We start from the raw sequence: 24,290 nt of genomic DNA, 5'->3' as shown, positions 1-24,290 counted from the left end.
ACTAAAAGTTCGAGTAGTGGCAGCAATAACTAATATCAGGGATGGATAAGACAAGTTTACATATTATCTGAGATTTCCCCAGTGAAGAGATGTAAATCAGTGATACTGACAGCAGATAATAGCTGGAGGTGAATGAGGCGGTGGTCGCCTGTGAGACCCCTTGTACCTCACCTTACAGAGGAGCTTCTTCTTCTCCATGCTTTTGTGCTCATGTTTGGGGTCCGCAGACATGTAACAGAGTTCTTTCAGTAAAGTGCTAGCCACACCCCCACATTAGGTTGGCCACACTCACTTGGCAAATGTCACTCCCACTTAGATGGGGGGCGCCGGTGTCCTGTCACGCCAAGGGCACTAAAATGTCTAGTTACGGCACTGCTGGAACCTGTGTACATTCTTTTTTTTTTTTATTAAAAACACATAAACACTAATGATTATGAAATAATGAACCCCCATTTAACAAATATTGATATTCCAAAGACCTTACATGTAACTTAATGAGTCCTAAGAAAATGTATACTGTAGCACAACATTGCTGCTGTTAAAACACATTAAAAATATCGTTCATAAATTCATTTTCATTCATTTCAATTAATGTTTACTTGCAATCAGTGCCCTTGTCAAACAATTTTATAGCATGCCAAATACCAATAAACACTTATTACGTTTAATTTGGCAAACAATATATTTCCTCCAGGTGCTCCAGTTAGTTCCTACACGCCAAAAAAAATACTGGTTGATTAATTGATTTCTGACTAATTGAACGTGTATGTAGATTGTGTGAGTGTAGATTGTGAGCTCCACTGGGTCAAGGACTGATGTGAATGATTAAATATACTCTGTAAAATGCTGCGTAATACCTGCTATATTAATAAGTAATAATAGAGGCAAAATGGTAATAGTTTACTGAATGTTTGCTGCATTCCCCACAAGTTACCTAGCATTTAGTGTACATGGATTTAGGCTTGAAAATCAAATGACCAAACTAGCTTTTACAGAAAAGTAGACACGTTAAAGTAGAATATGAGTCTGGTCTATAACAGTTTGGAACTATTTTGCAGGTCAAACATGTACATTCAAAAACAGTATTTTCATTAAAAAAAACATTTAAAAGATAATAATATATCAGCAAATTATTATGAGACTAGAGCATACTTGAATTACTCTATATCCAGATTTGGAATCTATTTACCTTGTTCTTCATCAATTTTCCGAAGATATTTCATCATTATGCTATTTACATCATCTTCCTTGCCTTCTGCTTCAGGTCTCTTATTTTCCTGTGCGATTTCTGATGTAAACTGTTTCCCAGAATAACCTTCTCCATCCAGTCTTTGAACACGGGGCCGACTTTTAATGCTATCAGCACTTTTGCAAGAGAGAACAGAACCAGAAGATGATGATGAATCTGATAGATTTCCCAAATCTTCACCAACACTTGAACTTTTCTTTAAAGCACTTTTTAAACCCCCCTTGGAAAGGCTTGTTTCATGGGAAGGGAGATCACCAAAATGGACACTGAGTGGTCGACCTTCTCTTCTATCCCTGGAATATTTGGATAAATTTTGAGTTGACTGTGATTTTCTAAGAGCAGGGAGGATGTCGTCGGTATCATCTGGCAATTTCCTTTCATAACTGAGACTGGGTACCTTCCAGTTTGATAAACTCTCATCATTTTCATCATCAGCCAAGTTGGAAAACCTCTTGTTTTGGAAAACAAGCGGTTGTTTCCCAAAAACATCTTCTGCAGCTTCTTCCACTGGTGTTTCAAGACAGTGTCTCCGAGGTCTTAGCCTTACTGAAAGATCACCATCTGCTCCTAATGCAGAGGAGGTCTGCTTGAGGCCTACATTATCTGAAGGTTGGTGGAGAGATTCACAAGAGCCAAATTTTGCCATTCGCTTAACAGCAGGTGACAGTGTGGGATCAGATTTTTCAGACGGCAAACATCGAAGACTGGATGAACGGGTTAATCCTTGGCCTGCCAAAGGCTTATCATCTGAAAGTTTCCCCAATGCAAGAGAGAAATCTTCATCATCATCATCATCAAGGCGCGTACGTCGTCTGAGAGAAGAAGCACCAGTTGTGCGGTAAATCGGCAAGGATGATGTATCCTCTAACACTAGGGATGCTTGGTCTTTTTCAGAAGCCCTTTTCTTTCTCACTTCATCTAAAAACTCAGATAGAGCAGACGAAGAGCGTGAGTACTTGTCTTCTATTGGTGATGATCGTCTCCTCCCTAGTGTTGGTGTTATGTTGCCTGTGTTATGCACCAATGTACTTGTTGTGTTTTCATTTTCAGAAGATAAGGAGTTATTGCCATAAACCTTTGACCCAGAACTTAAGGATGAACTTGGTCGGCTCATATCCTGATCTTTTACATCGTTGTGCCTGAAAAAAATAGAAAAGCCATATTACAATATATTATGGGTTGGCAAGACAGAGTACAGCAATTTTCTGCCTACCCAACATATATGTTTAATGCATTAATATTTTTATCTGGCAGTGCTGAATAAACACAGCTTTTGACTTTTAGTGATTCTAATATAGAAGGACTCATATGCATTGGTGGTTTAATTTTCACCTATGTTGCGTTAAATTGCTCTTTCATATTGTGGTGAATGAAGCTTAGATTGTAATAGTGGTTACTAATCCTTATGCATGAACATATCGAGCTTCATTTAGAGTCTGATGATTTTTGCACTTCAAACATATGCATAAAGTGTCACAAGCCGCGGCTCCACTGATGGCCGCTGCGGCTCGCTTCTGGCTGGCCCTGGCGTCCTTTTCTGAACTTCGCTACTTTCCACCATCAGGCCCTCGCCTGCGCTACGGTATAATTTATAAACTTGTATTACTCTGACTTTCAAACCTGGGGGGCATCCGAGTACCTGTGTGCTTGTTTAGCTCTACGGGAAAGGTGGCTGCTGTTCTACGACTTTATGATATTTGCTATCAGCCCTAACATAAAGATATATATGTTGAGTCAGACATATCTTAAGATGTGTCCAAGTCCAAAACAGCAAGCAGTATTTCTTCATCAGCTGTACAAATGTGTATTCTTACACCCCACAATAGCATAGAGCTGCAGCTTGACAGTGTTAGTAGTAAATGAGTAAAATGCCGAAAGCTGTATTACACTATTTGCACAAAGTACAGTAAATAGGAGATAAAAGTCTTAAATGTGAAAGTCTTATTTTTGATATAGAAAGTAATTAAATACAAACACCCCCACATTCGTTCTTTACCCCTTTAAAAAAACAATAAGTAATCTATAGATGTGACACTAATGAATTAAGTACTATCAGCTGGAGGGGTCAGTATGTAAACAGCTAATAAGAAGTGACTAGATAGTTTCTGGGTCTCATCATCATCATTGAGTATCTTTACATCAGGCCTCCAGTACCCACAAAAGATAGGCTTCCATGGGGCAAGCTACACTTACATGTACTCAAGAAATGATTGTTCACCCTGTTACTTCTTTCTAAAATATGCACAAATCTAGTTATGATAGCACATTTTGGTGCATGTGCACAGTACAGGAATGTGATTACATAAAACTCAAAAAAATTGACATATGAGGCCCATTATGTACACACATTTTTACAAAAGTTAAAAAAAAATAAAAAAGCCATAAAATGCGCTTGGAACGATACTTGTAATATGAACAGTTTGAGTCCATTTATTCTTTCTATTTCTTGCAATACTTAAACTACATTATTTATATTGATTCTGAATCTATGATTTTACTAACCTTGATTTCGCCTATAAAATTGTCATTTTATACACCTTTGTTTCTATTTTCTTTCATATTTTATAACTATAGTTTGATCTTGTTTGTTTTATTTCACCTCATCCAATTACTGTTATTAGTACCCTAATACTATGGACCCCCATATGCCTAGAATTTAATCATCACTGGATATAATTTAAATATATTTATTTATATTCCCTCTCATTGTATTTCATCATCTTAGTCTAATATATCCTATTCTATTACAAGCATTATCCTATCATCTTGGTTACACCTACCATACACCCTTTTTACAACACTCCATCTTTTCCTGTACACTTTAATACAAACCTTTTTCTTTTAAATTATTCACTGGACATCTTTTACGTTATTCCAATATTAACTTATATTTAAGGTTATTCATACCTATAACGTATTAGTCAGTTTACTATTTTAATATAGCTTCAGGGCATCCACACAGCCATAAAACATGCATTAAATTAGACATTAACGCGCCAACTATCCCTAGATTCAAATGGTCTAGGTTTTAAAGATTTATCATTGGACATTTTTGTTCCTGAAATTTCCCTGGTTTTCAATATTGACCAACAATTCCTGCTATTTTATATACTGGATACAATTCTCTCTTTCTAGGTTATGCTCTAGCATTTAGAATTTAATATTTATCGAGTGGTAGTACTCAAATGTCTACCTAGCACCTTTGGGGCAAGGCCTGATCTCCCACTAGGCAGCCCAGGTGACAGATACTTGTCCCCCTGATCTCGATTTTACTTCTTTTAAATTGTATTGAGGCACTCAATGGAAGAGATTCAATTCAGTTGTTTCTCCACTCATTTTTCCCCACACCACAGTAGAAGTATTGAACGGAGATTCCTTACCATTCCTTACATCGTGGTGACCGGCGGCACATTACTTTGAATTGAGTTTCCCCCAATGAGTACAATATATTCTTTAGCTTCAATCCTGCAGAAGGGACTCTTCAAGTGTCATTAAATGTAATGAGAATATATATATTGAACCTGAAAAGCTCAGATGCTGGGACAGAAAAATAAAGGGCATTTTATGCAATCACACACCTAAATACATGACACTGGTGTTATTAAGTCCATTACTTTGCCAAGTTATACTTTCCCACCTTTACTGTAATAATAGGCCTCTTTTTATTAAGTTGAAAAAAACCTCATCTCCTGCGAGAACAGGATAAGCTTCTCCCTATCTATCAAAGGCTATGGCAGTGCTATTTGCATGGGAAGCCTATTTAACAAGGATAGTGGTGATACACGTACCGCTGCAATCTTCCTTTCAGCAGGATATTTTGAATGGAAAACTGCATTATTTATTTAAATAAAGCATTTGATCAAATTGGAGCTCTAACAAAAGATGTATTTTTGAAATATTTTTATATATTTTAAACACATGCAGATAAACCAAGACTGGCCTAGCAAAGCACTAAGACTACTCTTACAGTATCGTCAGAGGGCCGAGTACCACGGCCCGGCGAGTATCACTCAGCTGCTCCGGCAGTATTTTCAAAATAAAATGTTCCGATAGCAGGTTTCCTATTTCTGCGATAAGTGCTGATAGACAATCTGTGCTATTGCCACATATTAAAAAATAGGGGCCTCAGTGTTAATTTGTGCTCTGAATGTTAGTTTTGAGAAGAACAGCTGAGAAAGCACTTTAGGAAAGATTGTACTAGAATTGGTGCTTTTGTTCAAGGCTTGCAGTCCGAAAAAAGTGTGTTTGCAGCAATATTTTACAAAAGTGGTTTTCATAATGCAACACAAATACCCACAGAAAGCTAACTGTGCTTCTTTTTAAGATCTGTGCTGAACAAACTGTGTGACATCTCCAGGGATAATCTCAATATGGATGGAGAAGCTAGGAATAAGGCAACGCATATGTGTTGCCCATTATCCTGCAGCCAGCCTTCCGCTGTGTTGTTTAACCTGACTGAGGTGTTGCAATGATGTTAATGAGCAAGGTTTTAGGATACTAGTAGAAGCCATTTAGCTATGCTCTTCTATCGTCTGTACTATTTCAAATTATTAACAAGATGTATTGAATTTCTAATGCTCTCTGATTTTTATTCTTTTTTTTTATAAAGTGGGAAAAATCTGTTCTCAAAAAGATTGTTTATCATAATTTAATTCCAACTATTTTCAGTTAGGGCTGCATGTGAAATGAAAAATGATTTACAAGCTGCAAGCAGAATGTAGGTTTATGAAAATCAGCCAAGAACGGCACACTGAAAATCAAATGCACACATTTTCATGAGAATAGAAAAACAAATTTGCCAGCTGGATTTTCTGTAGAATGGAGAGATACAGCATAAGCTGATCAAGAAATATAAAGAACATGTTCAATTCCATGTGGATTTTCAAGAAAGCTAAATGTAATCTGGCTTACTTTAACCAGGCACAAAAAAAAAAAGCAAAAGGATAGGCTTTAGTGCATGGTTTTTCCAATACATATACAGTCACTGTTTCAATTGACTGAATGGCTTAATTGTTAATGTTTGAAGACGGTATTAATTTGAATGAGGATTGCCGTTTTAAAAATTATCACCCTCCATTTAATATTTGATTGATGGCTCCCTTGGTATAGTATTTTATGGACAAACACTGAGAACATGAATATTCAAAAACCGCTATGTAAACACTTAATTTAAGCTCAGCAGTGTAATATAAAACCATAACATATTTTTTAAATCATTGCTAGGATCTGGCAATTGTTTTAAATGAATATTAAACTGAACTATTACTCATTATAAAGCTATCATACATTTTTGTTCACCAATTTAAAATGACTGCAGAACAGCAGCGTTACCAGATAGCGGATACTCTTTTATTGTAAAGAATCTCATTTTTGCACTGAGCAGCGGACGATATAAACCTCATAAAACTCTACTAGGTATTTTATTATATATAATTTACAGACCCACCGCAGAAACTGGGGCCACCAAAACCTTATTATTAGTTGTATCAACATAGCTACATACTACTTTCAGATAGGTGAAACTGAAACGTTACAGTCAATGGCTACGACAGATAAGATCTGTTCACTTAAATTTAGTTCCACTATTCCAAGCACATAACAGTTATCCCTATGTATCTGAGTGGGGCTAAAGCCTTATTTAGGAGCTTACAGAGGATACTCCGCTGTATTTGTCATGCCGGCTCTGACTGATAACAAAGTGGAAATAACTTTTAAGTTTCAACTTAGATACTTTTCTGTTCATGGCATCATTAGGCATTTGTCAACAAAGTCTTAAAGTCTAAACGGGGAAATTGGATTTCAAGCCTCACAAATCATTTTCACTGAGAAATAACTCTGAGCCGGCACATGGTTGCTCTTGATTTCTTCACCGAGTATAGATATTTATGGTGATTTCCTAGCTATAAAATTGAAAGCCTTCATGAATACATCCAACGCCGTTCACCTTTCATTGCTCTTCAAACGTGCAGTGTGTGTTCCCAGACAAGGCTATGTACTAAACAGTCACAGTGCACAAAGCATCTGCTTTAGATGGAAAATCAGCAAGCTGACAGATTATGTGCACGTTATGATGGATTTTTTTATTAGCTAAAATAGAGTTTGTCACTAGCTTCATTAATATGTTATTTATCATTGCATAGGCCTGCACAGTATGCAAAGTCCTCTTCTTATTTTTAAATAAACACTGTAACATGTGATTATAGGGACAAAGTGGCATAAGACTTACAGGATGAGTACTGCTAGGTTGGTGGTAGGCAGGTCTTCATAAAGATCTTTACCGTGGTAGACTTGTCTAGTCTCCTAGAAATGTTGACAACTGACTCACCTGCACCTGATCTCCTGAATGCTGCCTACAAAACCCTGGATACAAGAATTCTCTCCTGCTTTCAGGTCACTGAGTAGTGAAAAGTACAGGGAGCAGCAATTACTTGCACTAACTTGTTGTTCCTTAATAAATTTCAGCAGCCAATCAAACATTGAATTTCAGAGAACTCTGTCAGTCAATCAAAGACATAACTTCAGTGATCTCTAATTGACTAGTGCAGTGATGGGCAATTGGGGCCCACCGAGCCTTCACCAGAGGCCTCCAGTTCCTTTTTGTTTTATTGTCAGATTTGTTTGTTAGAGGTTGTGACACTTGTTTATGATCTTACATTAAAATACCTGCTAATATGTTATTATGGGTGGATAAACATATTATTTTAGCTTATTATATGATATAGAGGGATTATAATCGACTGGAACGAGTGGTGCAAGGATTTGTTAAACCTTTTATTCACATGAAGGTTTGCAGGGCAGGCCAAAGTCTTGCTGGGTATACCACAAAGTGAGTGCAGCCTGAAAAAAAGACTTATAACCATGAATGGTAGCAAGCAAGGGGTGAGGAGACAGATAAAATAACAGCATGCATTTTAAACTTAAACAGAGGCGGGCTGGCCCCCGGGCCGGTCAGTCTGACCAGTGTTTGGGCCAGCCGCCCAAACCCCCCCCCCTCACGGTGGATGCAAGATTACCTTAATATTACTGGCAGCCGCATCACAAAACATGCGATGCGGCCGCTTCAGCGCACAGGCGGCCGCATCACATGACACGCGATGCGGCCGCATCATCAATGACATGGCCGGGCTGATATCTGCCAGCCTGCTCCTGATTTTAAACAAGTGTTACAGGTTAAAACAAACACATCTGACAAATAAAGCAGGAAGGAGCTTGTGGCCGCAGGTAAAGGCATAGAGTGCCATCTGTTGCCCATCACTGATGTAGGGACTGACAGAGCAGAGGAGCAGTGGAAGAACATTTGGCAAGGAAGATAATCTAGAAACTGAATTCAAATTAGAATGTAGGGATGAAAGTCTGTTTAGAGGAAGACCAGCAAGAAGAGAATAGCAAAGGTCAATGTGGGAGATTAAGAATAAAGGAGTTCAAGTTTTTTAGTGTCTTGTGTAGATATGTGTGTATTCTGAAAATGTTTTTTAGATGCATGTAACTGTATTTGGAAACAGATTGAATGTGGGTAACAAAGGACAATTGGGAGCCAAGAAGACAACTAGGTAGTGAACTTTAGGGTTAAGGTTTATTGTTGTGTTGTCAACAGAAATGAGATGTCAGGTCGGAAGCTGATTCTCGCTGATGTAAAGATTAATAGCTGAGTTTGAGGCGGTGAGAGGACATCCAAGATGTCTTGAGGCTGTTTGTACAATTTTCTGTCTGACACGATCAACAACTCATTGCACCAAGAGCTTTCAGCTAGATGTAAATAACAGTTTCCTGCAGCTCTTTGCCTTAGGAATGAGAAAGCGGATGAGTAGGGTTGATGCTATCAATCTTATTAACTTGCAATCCCATTCCATCATCGATTTCTTGGGCCCTCTATGTATTTCTTTGTTGTACCCTCTGATGGTGTTCTTTTTTTCAGGTGAATGCCATAGTATGCCTATGAATCAGCTTTAACACCCAAGGTTCATTTTTCATTAACAATATACTTAATGGTATTATTCTACTGTTATCTATAAATTAAGTAACTTGTAAATAATAGTATTATGAACACAATTGGTAATTTGTATTGTAAATTGGCAGCTTACATGATGTTTTCAACAGAGGATCATGGTAACAAATCCTAAATGACTTGGTAAGCTATAAGCTAATAAACCATACACTAAAATACCAGCAGATTAATTCATTAAATAATATCAGCATATGCCTCTAGCTGTCATTTCCATCTAAACAGCTGATAATAACTTCATTGATCAGGATCTAACACTTAAAACGGTTTGACAAAATTCCTCACCGTAAACTGGTTTCAGATGTTGACTGTCTTGACAACCGTCCACACACACTGCTCCCAGAAGGTGATGCCCAACTGACGGATGACCCTGCCCAGGATCGGACACTCTCCGTTTGTCCCATACTCATTACCGAGCCCAAGGTTGACTGATCATCTCTGGAAGCAAAAAAAGAAACATTTTGTAATATAAGTTCTGCAGTGTATTGGGGAAAAAACTATAATGTTAGATGTGAGAACACTCTAATATACTTTACTAAGAGGGCCACTTAAGGCAGCTATTAAACAAAGAGAAACGTAGGTTGTCCTGTTTTGAGCACTACAATGATTGCCAACAAATGTATACAGAAGCCACAGTGGCATTTATGCACTGAGAAAGGTTTATAAAGAAGTGGAAACAAATTAACTTTCAATCTGTTTTAGAATTAGATAGTGTATACAGTGCAGTATATAATAATTTTCTCCAAATTAGCCTGAAATGGTTAAATTGCAATAGAAAAATAAGTAAGAAAAACAGGAACAGAAGGGTAAAATGGGACATAATTTGATGAATAAAGTATGCATCATCCTTATCTGGCAGCTTTTCTGGCAACTAAGAACCATGCTGCTGTCCAAATTTACTGTTTCGGTGTTAATACTACCTAACTATGAAAATGTACAAATGGGCCCTGAGTTGATTATTTGTCTCATTATTTAATTACTATTCCTATAAACTAGACAATACAGCCTTTTAAAGGATGTTCTAGAATAAGTAAATTATTAGCATAAGTATAAAAATAGGGGTCATAGATGCAACACATGTCTATGTATTGCTGAGCACGCATGCTTCTCATTGAGCAATATATATCTATTAGCCATGACATCTCCTCCCTTCAGGGTTCTCTCTGCCCAAAGCCCACAACCACTCCTCTCCCACTACATATCCAACCTCATTTCCATATACACTCCCTCCCATCCCCTCTGCTTTGACAAAAACTATCGCCTTACATCACTGACTTCCTCTGCCTACCCTTACCTTCAGGATTTTTCCTGCACTGCTGCCAACCTCTGGAACATACTCCCATGCCTTATTAGACTACCCACCAGTCACTAAGCCTTAAAAAATGCTCTTAAAACTCATCTTTTAATTCAAGCCTTCAAGCCCTCCCCCAAAGTCTCCATCCTTCACATCCCCCACCCTCTCTCTATCTGCCCATCCCTTCTAGAATGTGAGCTCACATGAGTAGGATTCTATCTCAATGTTATCCTTACGTATTTATGTAATTTTGTGGGTTTTAATGTAATTATGTAAATTTATTATTTGTATTTTTGTTCCTTTTATCACTTTTGAATTTATATTATTTTGACAATTTGTTATATGTTCTATGTTTACTTTATCTAACTCTCAATGTACAGTGCTGCAGAACCCATGTGGCGCCTTATAAATAAAAGATGATAATAATATATTTGCCATTTTGCTCAAACGGACTATTCCATTTGGTTCCATGGTGAAAAAGTCCAATGAGAACATTGCCTAGCTGCATATTTCAACCTACATCTCTATTACTTTTTAGTTTTCTTCATTTCTCCCAAATTATTGCTTGCTTTGTCCATCATTTTGATCTTAAATAACTCATGACATTCACAGGACTTTAGGTTTTTTTTGCATTTCAAATTTTGTAATTGTGTAGTTTATAATATCAAATATTATTTTGCCATATTAGAGCCCGTATTCTACTGAAGTACCTGCTAATGGCACAGAGGTAAGGACTATATATAGGGGGAATTCAATTGGGTGCGTTACTGTTAAAAGTAATGTGGCCAGTGCATTATTATCGTTATTACGGTAATAGTTCACGTAATTACCGCTATTACGGTAGTTTTAACGCCAGCTTTTTGTTCGCAGCTCCCTGAGCTGCGAGCAGAAAGCCGGGTTAATATTACCGTAATAACAGTAATATCTTTAGCGCGGCGATACTTCGGGGGGAATTCAATTCCCCCCATAGTTTGCTGTGCACCAAACTGTTGCAGATAGGACAAAGGCTATAATTGCAAAACACTCTATTTGCATATTGTCCATGTAACATGTAAAAAACGGTAAGTGGACTTTAAAGTATATGAAGTCTAAAATACACAGACTACTGCAATTCAAAAATCATGCTTTTCAACAGACTCACTGATAAATCACATAAGCACTATACATTTGTACAGTCATTTACAGTGGCTCATTGGTTTAAAAGTGTTATAAAATATGAACAAACACCATTTGTGCTGCATAAATAACACCCAGCGCATGTCTAATAACAGACTTGTTAACCTAAGCCTAAATGATGACAAAGGTCCAACTCACACCCTCAAATGGAGAGTCAATTTGCTGCCATTATAATAGTTATATTACTATTGCCATTTCCGATCCTTTAAGACCAGTAAATCGTATCTCCAAAATGCTGCTAAATTAAACCCTACAATATAATGGAGGCCATTTAAATGTCCACTCTACAGTGTAAAACCAGCTTTGATCCTGCAATGTGTCTATAACTCCACTGAGGCCCATGAGTCTACTGAGCAAGATGGTGGCATTTGCTGAGCAGCAGAAGTTTGCACAGGCTGAGTGTGGAGCTGGATGGAGTTAGAATGGTCGGAGCAAAATATGATGTAAGCAGAGTGGTGTACTTACTGTGATGGAACAGCGCAGAAGTGGTTAATTTTGTGGAACAAGATTATTGAAATAAAAAGGTTGAAGACAGTGCATGGCCATTTCTACTCCCCAAAACAATTTTCATCTTGCACCAGCTCCCAGCTGATGGCATTAAGGTCTCAATTCTATATTTTTGTCTCCATTTTGCAGTTCAGTGGAGAAATTGCCAAATGTAAGGGCAGTCCTGATATCCCTTCACTTTCATGATACATTCAAGCCACAAACAATGCTAAACTCAGCAAAATCAAGGTATATTGCTGTGTGCATCAGGTGAGCTTTGTAAATGATCTCCAATGTGTTTTAATGCTAGATTTGTTGATATGCAGTGTGTCACATTTTTCTTCTACTTTAAAGAAAATCTGGACAGGAAAGTAAATGGGAAAAGAGTTGAAACTGTGTGAGGTATTGATAAAGTTCTGCAGCACGACCAGTGCCTGAAATTGCTCACGGTAACTAGAACTCAAAGCAGATTGTGCAATAAATGAAATTTGACATGCAAACACAGGGCTTTCATTGAACCACTGAGCAATTTATTGAAAATCTTTAATCCATCTCCTGGAGGCCATTGTGTTTAGAAAAAAACATGAATGAATTACTTTAATCTACAAACATATTGGAGGTGTTTTTTCACATAAGTCCCTTTCTAGAGCTTTTCATTTCTCAACAGAAATCATGATGCATACAGCTGCTGCTTAGGACTGCACCAGCAGTTCATTTCACCCTTTTAAACATCCATAAATCTTGCTTTATATAGAGCATATACATTTTGGAGATTCTGCTTCAGTATGTAATAATAATAATAATAATAATAATAATAATAATAATAATAATAATAATAATTAATGGAGTTGAGAATAGCTCAGCTGCTCCAGCATATATGCACTGGTAAACTGAGGCTGAATTATTATCATCATCATTTATTTATATAGAGCCAACGTATTCCGTAGCGCTTTACAAACACAGTAATAAACTGGGTAAAACAGACAAAGAGGTGAGAAGGCCCTGCTTGCAAGCTTAATATCTATTGAATTATGTTTGTTATTGCTTTATATACTAGAAATCTAGCACTAGCACTGCTTTTTAAATAAATAAATAGGCAAACAAAAATGCTTTGCACATGTTGATTAGTAAGTATCAAGTATTAATAAGATAAAGATTGAGGACATGAGCAAAGTAGGGAATATGGGTGAGTTGATTTTGATGCAGTGCAGTCATGATAATCCAACCCATTGTCCACTGCTAAATAACTTTAATTTCTAGGCTCATGGAACCAGTGTGGTATATTTAGGCAAGACTATTTTCCTCCTTATTTATCGCATCAGTGCTAGATAGACCGCTGCTACAACTGCTGAAGGCACCAGTATATCAGATGGAACCCTTTGAGTTGACTGCTTGGGCCTGAGTCATTAAGGAGAGCAAAGCAAAAAAAAAAAAAAGGAGTAAGTTTGATCCTGGACAAGCCATGCTACAATGCAAGGGGTGCAAATTAGTTTATTATTTTGCAGATAAGATAATTACCTAAGTACTGGCTAATGTAGCAAGCAACTACTTGATAGCTTTATTTTTACACTGAAATTTAAAGTAGATCTAAGACATGCCCTACACCAACTATAAATCTGTCCCTACATTTTAAATTTACTCCCCCCTCCCTCCAATGCAACACGGTTTTGCCCAGGTGCAAATTTACTACTTTTTATTGCTTTCCTCTCTTTAATGTCTTAGGCCTCTTATGTTTAATTTGATGACTTATCTTAACAGACATTTTTTGGGTCTGCTTATTTTACCACACTCTGTTTTGGTTTTAGTATGTTTTATTATTATTATTATTATTATTATTATTATTATTATTATTATTATAAAAAAACAAAAGGAAAAAGGATTTATCGGATTATGGTGCTGAAACAGTAATTAATGCCTGACCAATATAGCACAGTTTATAATTAGAAAAGCGTAATTATGATAAAATGTTGCAGAACAAAAACAGAGCAATCCGCAAAGTGATCAATAGGCATCACAGAAACTAGGTAGTGGGCACAAAAAGGAATAACCAATGTTAGTTATATTTATTCAAGATCAAATACAACCATTTGAATTTCAGCTGCTTACTCTTGCAATACGTTGCTGTGCAACGTCTATCCCTATTCCCACTCAAAATCATACGACAGAGCAGAATCAATAGATTGTCGACATCCCAGCTATATATGAAGACTATAAGAAATGAGAGGTTACAAATTTAGGACCTGATGCTGAATTTAGACATACACCTGTCAAGGGCGCACGCAGGATTCTCAGGGGGGGGGGGGTTTCTCTCTCCCCCCCCCCCTCCTGACCCAAAAAAAACAAACAAACAAAACCACGAGAGAGAGCTGCTGCGCATGCACCCGCGCATGCGCAGCAGCTCCATTTAGGCAGCGCTGTCCTATACAGCAGCCGCGGCGCTGTCAAAGAAGCGTCCTCGGCGGTGCTGTATACAATACAGCACTGCCGCGGACGCTTGTTTGACAGCGCTGCGGCTGCTGTATAGGACAGTGCCGCTATGGTGGCCACTTAGTTAGCGCAGGGGGGGTTTCTGGAGACTCAGAAACCCCCCCCCCCCTGCGTGCGCCACTGCCTGTTTGCAGGGAGTAAAATTTGCACTGTGCAATGCCCACAAAAATGCGGCAAGCATATGCCCTTATGCAAATTAACTTGCATCTGACACTTATTACTGCTTGTGACTGGAGAGACGGGAAGTTGTAGTCTAACGTAAGCAGAGTACAGTAAGGGCTTGTTCACATAATTGCAAACTGCCCTGAGATGCATATACACTTGTATAAACTGCGGGCTGGTGAAAACACACGTTGATGATGATGATAGTAGCCAGCACTATTTACTTGTTTTTGATTGGATGATTGCAAATGCACCATATTTTTTGTGCTACTTTAATTTGTATGCGAAAAGGAATATTATAGCTGCTGGGTTTTTATTTAAATGAACTTAATAGCAAATGCGGTTTACACTATCAAAACAAAATGTGGCCAATTCAGCTTCAGCCCCATAGTGTGAAATGCAAAACAAAAGCGAAAAACAAAGGGTTTACTCAGGGAGCTTCATGCCACTGTGAAACAGCCTGTTCCGCCATAAAAACTGATTAAGGCAAAATATTGTTGCATCTAAGCTCATCTCTAAGTATAAAAACTGAAAGGGATTTTAATCTGTTTACTGTTGTCATAATACCAATGCTATATAAAAGCACAGGAAGCAGATAAATAGTTGCAATTTTACACAAACCATGTACTGTGTATCAACATGTTTTCCATTTGTGAATATTTTGAAGTATTTAATGTTCTCCATGCACTTTCACCTAAATCCTCAAACATTTCCAGTTCCTAATTTTAAGAAGAAGCTACCTTAAATTCTGCTGTTGATTCCATTATACGAATGGTAGGAAATAAGAAACTTGCAGCATTGAGTTTAACTAAGAAGCAATGATTTTCATTCCTACAATTTGTGTCTTACAACAGATCCTTTTGTTACTTAAATTAATTATCACCGATATCTCCTAGGATTAAAGTGTATGAAGCCAGTTTTATAGCCATGGGATTTTATCTGGATCAGCGCAGACCAACATAATGTACTGTAGGTTATAAAAACATTGCTTCTGAAGGCTTGATTGATGTCATTTAAACTACAGCCTGCCAGTTGGATGAACTTAATATAGATCATACTTGCCAACTCTTCTGGAATGTCCGGGAGACTCACGAAATTCGGGTCGGTCTCACGGACTCCCGGGAGAGCAGGCAAGTCTCCCGCATCCCGCATCTGCCTTCCCAAAATGACGCCCTTTTGCGGTGAATCGCGTCATTTTGGCCCCGCCCCCTGTGACGAAACAGCAGGATCAAATGGACGTGTTAGGCCACGCCCCGGACCCTTCCGCCCTCCAGTCATACCCCTCTCTCGGACAGAACTTGCCGAAAGTAGGCAAGTATGATATAGATAATAGATTTATGTTTAACTAAACTAGCATTTTTGATGTGTTATATGATCATTTCAAAGCTTAATTACCACTTTTGACAGTTTTCAGAGTGATGTGTTATAAGTGTGACTAGAAAAATATTCCCACCTAAATGCTGTGCGTATTTGAGGTGTTTCTATTTTCAGAGGTAATTTCTTCATTTGCCATTGCTTTAGAGACTTAGAGCCGTACTTACTAATAATATCTCCTTGAAGGTTTCAATGATAACTGCATGTTTGTATTTGTACTTAGCAGTTCTTTCAGTCTTCCACTCCTTAATTATCAACCACATTACTCCTGCATACCCAGAGTTTTTTGATCACAATAGCTCTCTAACCAAGAGTCAGGTGGCTTTATACTAAAATTATGTGAACTATGGTTACTGTATAGTAACTAAGAATTCAGCGTGTTGTCCAATGTAACACTAATTATGTGCAGCTGAAGTCATGGAATCTTACATGGACAATGAGTGCAAGTAATATACAAAAACTACAGAAGCAGTAATCAATCTCTTGTTTTTTTCCATTGAAATGTGAAATAGGAGGTGTAGAACAGAATCATTATGCAGGTGAATACATTTCAAAACACTTTATGCTAGTGGTCGAAGTGAAAGTTTAGAAGTGGCGGTATGGAATGGAATTTGATTACAATGCAAGCAGCAGGAGAAGTTGTGGTAGGGCATACCACTGTATACCAGCCAACTTCGACCACGGCTTTACATTAATAAGCAGCATTAAGGCATGAACAAAATACCTTTCTGTATCGCTGTCATCACTGGAATCAACTTCTTCTAGGGCTGCTTGCAAGTCAGCAATACGTCGAATTGATGTCTCTAGATCAGCTTGTAATGTCTGTCTCACTGCTGTGAGCTCATAGACCTGTGTCTCCTATGGAACAAAAGGCATTAGAAAAAGTATTACTACAGCACAAGAGAGAAAATAAATGTTTAAATTAATCTGGAAGATTAAACTTTGTTTTTTTACCTATTGATTTTAACTGAAAATGATCCCAATTTATAACATTACAGAGTGTAATCTCCAATGAGGCTGTTTTTAAGAAAGTTGTTGAAAGATAACACCATTTAAAAACACCCTCTCTCCATAAGGTTAGCAGTATGTTATTATTATTGAATTACCTCTGCGCTTATCTATCCTATTCAACACTGATGTGAAGTAAGAGGGGAGAGCACAGGATTTACCACTCTCCTCTGCCTAACAAACAGCACATCGATTGTTAAACCAGTTCAACAAACCAGTTCTAAAATTCGAAAGTGCACTGGAATTTCTGGAATTTTAGATTGAGCAAAAGGTTCACCCATCTTCAAGCTGGTTTGTACATTTGTGAACTGTCTTAAACATATTTGAGCTACATTTTATACATTTTGGTCTGATTGGCAATAGGTTCTACTAGAATTCTCATTTCATCTTTTGCTTGGTTATATATAGCAAGTTGTGAAAAATGAATGCAATAGGTGCTAAATAAACAAACATAAAAAGTGGAATAATTTGAGAATTCCATAATTGTTACTATGAACATTACTATTATTATTATTATTTTTCATTATACAAACCAAATGACATTACATGCATTACATTACATGTTTTTTCTAATTCCTAGAAAAATATATAGAACTGTTGGGTAGACTAAACAATGGTTAATCTAGTGTAACTAACACATGGCGTAAGTGTGAAGAGTGGTGTGGATATGAAGGAGTGTAATACCTCTGAACATAAAATACAATGGTGCTTCGACGTATGATTTGCCATCGTGGACAATATTTTGTTGAGTTTTTGCCTCTGAAGCAACTGCCTGTGGATTTTGAGAATAAAACGCTAAACTTGAAAAACATGTTTTTCCATCTTCAAAATGACTTCCCTTGATGATGGGACTTGTAGTTCTACAACAGCTGAAAAACCACTGGTTGCCTACCTTGCCTTAGAGTATAAACTTTACTAGCAGATATTTCAAACCGAAGCAACAAATCTTGTGTGTTTTCTGTTATTTCTGGAAACTTGGCTTCTTTTCAAACGGGCCCTAAAAACTCACCTTTTTCTTAAAGCCTTTCTGTCTCCCACTTAACTTCCTACCTTATCTTCTGCCTCCGTTCCCCTACTCTCCCTCTCTCCCCTGCGTCTCTCTGTCTGTCCACCCCTCCCCTTAGATTGTACGCTCCTCTGAGCAGGGCCATCTCTCCTCCTGTTTCCACCACTTCTAACTCTGCTCTCCAGCTACTTAGCCCTCCTCCTCGAGGGTCCTCCACGCCACGTCCACTCTCGCTCCCTCCTCCCCCCTGGGGGTCTCCCTGTCTTCCGCGGCCTCCTTCTTGGGCCCCGTTGTTTGCGGATCCTCCCTCCCCCTTCCCCGCCTTCTCTAGCTGTGCATTGAGCTTATTGAGGTGCTGTGCTTACTGTTTACTGTACTGTGCTGTCTCCCATTGTATTGTAATTTGTTTGTCCCTGTACGGCGCTACGGACACCTTGTGGCGCCTTATAAATAAAAATTAATAATAATAATAATACATTTTCACGAGAGTAAAACAATTATGAAAGACCACAAAATTACTGGTACATTCCTTGTGTGATGAACCTGAGAACGTGATGCTTGGTCCTTTGCATTTCAGTTTCTCTGGAAAACCCATGCACATAGCAAAGTGTAAGCTGCACATTTAACATGATTAAAGCTGCCAGCTGTAAAATTGCCATCTCAGTGATGACATAGTGAGAGATGACTTGTGGTGCGTACAGCGACAGCCGTGGGTGCCACAGCCAGAAGACTGTCAGAGTAAATAATGTAAACTCTGCTACAGTGGGGTGAGGAGGCCAAGAGGGAGAAGGAATTAAGTTTATAAACACATGCACAGAAATCCCCAACTCCACACCGCTCCACTACCAAGCACCCAGGTCTTCTGCATGTTGTAAACACAAATCCTACATTACTTGTTACTGTCTATGTTCTCAATTTCTCATATTGAATCTAATCTAGCAGTGATACTGACCATTATAAGCATTATATTACTGTCAACTGTCTAAATATATTCTGCAAATCAACATCCCTCACTTATGTTGCACTATTCCTAAATTAAATAGAATTGAACTGTCCTCAAATTAATTGTATCTGTGTGTAAATTAGTAGTGTAAGAAGGATATCAGTTTTTCACTGGCGATTATTTTTTTCATTGTGATGGGTAAATTATTGCATTAAATTTTACTAACAGTAATGTTACTGAAGGCAACCATGATGTAATGGCAATGGGAGAAGCTCTGTCCTACTTCCTCCCACTGGCAGCATATAATATATCTTCTATAAGACAGAACAGAAATGTTCATGTAACGTGCCACTGGTGTTCGCTAACATTTGCACAGCAGGAGCATGTTGTCATTAGAGATGTACAAATTGATTGGTCAATTAAGAATTTCGGCTGAATTTCAGAGATGAACCCTTAGTTTATTCATTTGCAAATTCATCCTAATTTCCCAAACTTCGTTGAATACATTCCAATTCCATTAGAGAATCCTGCCAGTTATAGCACCTATGTAAAGAAGCCAATTAGACAGCATGGAGAAATGTCACATGCCTGCAGTCTTCTTAAGTGAGCTTACAACCCCCTATGACACCAACTCTTCCTGGATAGAACTGGGGAAAAACTTCTCCAGATGCCCTATGTGACTCATGACATGAGCTGTGACTATCTGTAGTGACTATGAGATACTTCTGTCAACACTGCATTTGTCACATAGCTGTTGAAACAATACATTTCTAAAACATCTTACATCTTACTTAGCTAGTCTTTTTGTCCCAATCTATTAAACTACAATGTTTAGTTTCTTTTCCACAAGAAGTGGCTAGCTAGTGCTGGCGGCAGCCATCTTCATCAATGTGTATTTGCACAAGCCTTCAGGCACCCGCAAATGATACAGTTACTGACAGGCATATCTGTGTCTCCATGTGGGTCTGACTCAGTTTTCAACGACTGAAACACACTACTTTACTCATACTGCTGCCTCTCCGGGCTGGTTATGATTTAACTATGGTGATAATTCCGACAGGGTCAATTCCTACAAAAAAAAACCCTGAAATAATTAAAATCCGAATGTAAAATACAGAGACCTACGTTGAACCCGACGCTGGACATCACCGCTGGAAGCACAATGCTGAAAGCAAGCCATTCCGATTGAAGGAGAGTTCTGCAGTGCGGGGTGACGTCATCGCGACAGCTGTAAATACAAATTTAAAGTGGCAATGTGGGGAGCCCTACGGTTAAGTGCTTAAACACTTAAGCCCATGTTTTAAATTAGTATTGCCAGGTGTCGCGATGACGTCACCCCGCACTGCCAAACACTTCTTGAATCGGAATGGCTTGCTTTCAGCATTGTGCTTCCATCGGCAAGGCCGGTGCTAGGGTTCTCAGCGCCCTAGGCACCATGTCCTCTGTCCCCCCCCTGCAGCACCATGTCCTCTGCCCCCCCCCTGCAGCACCATGTCCTCTGTCCCCCCCCCCTGCAGCACCATGTCCTCTGTCCCCCCCTCCTGCAGCACCATGTCCTCTGTCGTCCCCCCTGCAGCACCATGTCCTCTGTCGTCCCCCCTGCAGCACCATGTCCTCTGCAGCACCATGTCCTCTGTCCCCCACCCCCCTGCAGCACCATGACTTTATTGGCACGTCATGCTCTAAATTTGACTTGCAGCAAGTCAATAATAAGAGCATGAGGTGCCAATAAAATAATTATTTTATCCACCATAGTGTTTAAATCAAACCTAGAGCATGAAGTGCAAAATAAATCATTTTTCCACCGCATATTTTGCAAATCAAATATAGAGTATGACGTGAAAATAGTAATTTTTATACCATTGAAAAAAATACTATTTTCCACCTCATGCTCTATATTTAATTTTCAAGCTATGTGGGAGAAAAATTTATATTATTTGCAACTTCATGCTCTATCTTTGATTTAAAAACTATGGTGGATAAAATAATTATTTTATTGGCACGTCATGCTCTATTATTAACTTGAAGCAAGTCAAATATAGAGCATGAGGTGCAATAAAATAATTATTTTAACCACCATAGTTTTAAAATTGAACAAAAAAGGGTGACATAATAATAAAAAATCCCAACCCCAATTTTTTTTTTACTCCAAACTTTAATTAATTAAATTAAAATAATAATACCCCCTTTTTTGGATCCTGAAGGATGGGAGGCCCTTCTTCTCTAATGGCTGCCCACCGCTCCTCACCTTCTTTACCACAAAGGAGAGGGGTGGAGCAGCCTATGCATGCTGGGAAGGGAGGGGGGCGATGGGTATTAGCAAACTTTATTGACACTGTCTGCCAGTGGCAGACAGTGTGATATATTAAAACACAGGCGCCGCGGAAGCTGGGAAGGTCTGTCACCTGATCACTGACGTAAGTGATCAGGTGATCAGCAGTGTGATGCGCCGGGCAGCCCGGGCGGGCGGACAGAGAAGAAACAGCGGCGGCGCACCTCACTCACACTTTTCTCCGCTGACTAGATTTTCAAATCTAGTCAGCGGGAGCGGCGCCCTGCAGGTCCCAACGCCCTAGGCAACTGCCTAAGGTTGCCTAATGGGAGCGCCGGTCCTGTCCATCGGTGATGTCCAGCGTCGTGTTCAACGTAAGTCTCTTTATTTTACATTCGGATTTTAATCATTTTGTTGTTTTTTTGTATGAATTGTGGTAATCGTATAAACGATTACCACCGGCCTCTCCAAGTATAAGGAGCTTCAAGTGTCAGATGGAAGCAAATCTGCATACATAGGTGCATGCTTTATTTCGTGGGCATGCACAGTACTAATTTGTGTATTTTAAGCTAAACAAACAGACGTACACACCCAACAAAGCATGAACCTCATAGTCTAGTAATAAAAAGGCTACTGACATCGTTTTTGCTATTTCAAGAAGTATAATTGGCTTGTAGCTTGTATTATCCTGTTTTTGCAACAGTACATTATACATATACTGCACTTAGTATTATTCTATCTAGCATAATATTTATAATAATATCCCTCCTGGCTTTCAGTACATAATCAATTGTCACATCACTTTTAGTTTTCTCCATACTCAATATATAGTAGAATAGAAAATAGCTTGATGGGATCTCATCAACATGATAAGTGTACAAACACTTATCAACGAGTGTATGTATGTGGGGATTCTAAACATTTTTCTAAATGTCACTAAAAGGCTCGTTTTTTTATGCTTCCAATTATCATGTCAAGAGGAATGCTGGTCTTGCACTATTTTAATAAAGACATTGGCACTGGAAATCATTGGGAGCCATTTATCATCAAGGGATCATCTCAAGGCTAATTTAAAATAGGCATCATAGAAACTGTTAGCCATTACGAAATGTTAATACAGCCTGCGAACTGGGTGCTGATTTGTGTAAGAGGCTAGAAAATCCTTGACATGGTCTGCAGAATGTTAAAAGTAGCATCTCCCAGTCACAAGCAATTACCTTGAAAACCACAGTGAATCTGGAGGAGAAATCTATACTCAAAATAACTATATTCAAAAATCCCTCGCTCTGCCAAACCAGTAAATTCCAATGTATCCCTTTTTTTTCATAGTGCACTGTTCAAACTATTTTGCTAGTGACAGTACCTGGTAAATTGGAAAATAAGTTGGACTTAGGAAGGATGTCAAGGTGCTACTGACTGGATGGAGTGTGTCTTGACAACTTGTGAACTTGTTTACTTTCAAAATGCTACAAACACAGCAGCCAGAAAAGGGATTTCTGCAGTTTTACTAGCTGGAGATAGGAAGAATTTAGCCTAAAAGTTGGTATAAGCCTAGAGTCCATCTATATCATGCTTCCCTATTCTCCCAAAATGTCGGTGAGACTCCTGAATGTTAGCCCCCGCTGTGCAATGCTGTGAATCTTGATGTTATACATCAAGGGGGCGCAGCAGGGGTGACGAGATCACGTCACCATGTCCCCTCCTGCACTTGTCACCTATCAAAATAAAGTTGCCAAGTATAATATGAATATTCATATGTATATCCCCAAAAAAAAAAAACACTGTCTTGCTCTAACACCCATCTATGCTATAAGTTACTCACTGCAAAAGTCAACTGTGCACATTGCACTTCCTATATAAGGTTATTGGAGCATCTACATTCAACACAGTGGGTCTGAGTCATCATGGACAGCAAATAAAAAAACCAAAGGACTAAATTTGCACCTTGACAAAACCATGTTGCATTGGAGGAGGAGGTAAATTTAAAATGTGGGGACAGATTTATAGTTGTGATAGAGCACAATTTCAGTGTAAAAATAAAGCTAGCAAGTATTTGTGTGCTACATGAAAAAACAGCCAGTATTTATCTTATGTGCAAAATAATAAACCAACTTGCACCCATTGCATTGTAACATGGTTTATCCTGGAGCAAACTTACTCTTTTTTTTTTGCTTTGCTCTCCTTAATGACTCAGGCCTAGTCTGTACAGTAAATTCAATAATTATTTGCTTGGTAAAGAAAATTATAACAAAAAAATTGCTTTATTAAACTCTTAAAGGCCTATGATTATTCCCAGATATAACTGCAAGTTTGTTTGACAAATACAAAGAGCTATGTGGAGCATTTGCAGAAACTTGTGTGAATACCACTACCTACCAGTCCAAGATTGCTTATGTCTTGTAAAATAATAGCCTTAAGAAGAGCATTTTATTTTGGGACAGTAACAAGTGTTCACTAAAACAAAATGCTTTCTTTGCGTGAGTGAGCAATGCATTTTAAGGAAAGCCTTTTAGAGTTTTATTGTTTGACCTAAAATAAAAGCATGCAATAACTCTTCAGAGCTTGTCTAACAAAAAGTATTGAACAATTTACTGAATTACATTTTATTTGTTTCAATAGCTGGCAGCAATACACAGCTCCAGGTCTACTTATTGCACAAATGGAAAGAGGGTAAAAATCACAAATCCACAGGAGAGATTTATTGTACGATTGGGACCTAATGCATTTATCATAGGCCTATTCTAGTGGATAGAAGTACATTAGTTATGTCAATTCATGGTAAAATGTTGGCTAGGTGGCAGCTACTGAAGACTTATGTACAGAGATTGAGT

General features: G+C 38.3%; 1 protein-coding gene across 5 annotated transcripts in view; it reads right to left on the bottom strand.

Annotated features, from left to right (window-relative positions):
* MYO18B (myosin XVIIIB) overlaps positions 1-24,290 on the bottom strand; it is a 390,269-nt gene that overhangs the window by 9,766 nt on the left and 356,213 nt on the right. For all 5 annotated transcript variants that reach the window (XM_075214447.1, XM_075214450.1, XM_075214452.1 and 2 more), the window contains 3 exons: positions 16,955-17,088; positions 9,537-9,689; positions 1,190-2,388 (listed from right to left, as the gene is read on the bottom strand). In XM_075214447.1, the coding sequence (XP_075070548.1) occupies positions 1,190-2,388; positions 9,537-9,689; positions 16,955-17,088 (1,486 nt within the window). The remainder of the gene's footprint in view (positions 1-1,189; positions 2,389-9,536; positions 9,690-16,954; positions 17,089-24,290) is intronic.

This window comes from Mixophyes fleayi, chromosome 1 (assembly GCF_038048845.1).
Source record: "Mixophyes fleayi isolate aMixFle1 chromosome 1, aMixFle1.hap1, whole genome shotgun sequence".
Lineage (NCBI taxonomy): Eukaryota > Metazoa > Chordata > Amphibia > Anura > Limnodynastidae > Mixophyes > Mixophyes fleayi.
Note: the sequence above shows the minus strand (reverse complement) of the source record. Positions and strands in the feature narration are given on the sequence as shown.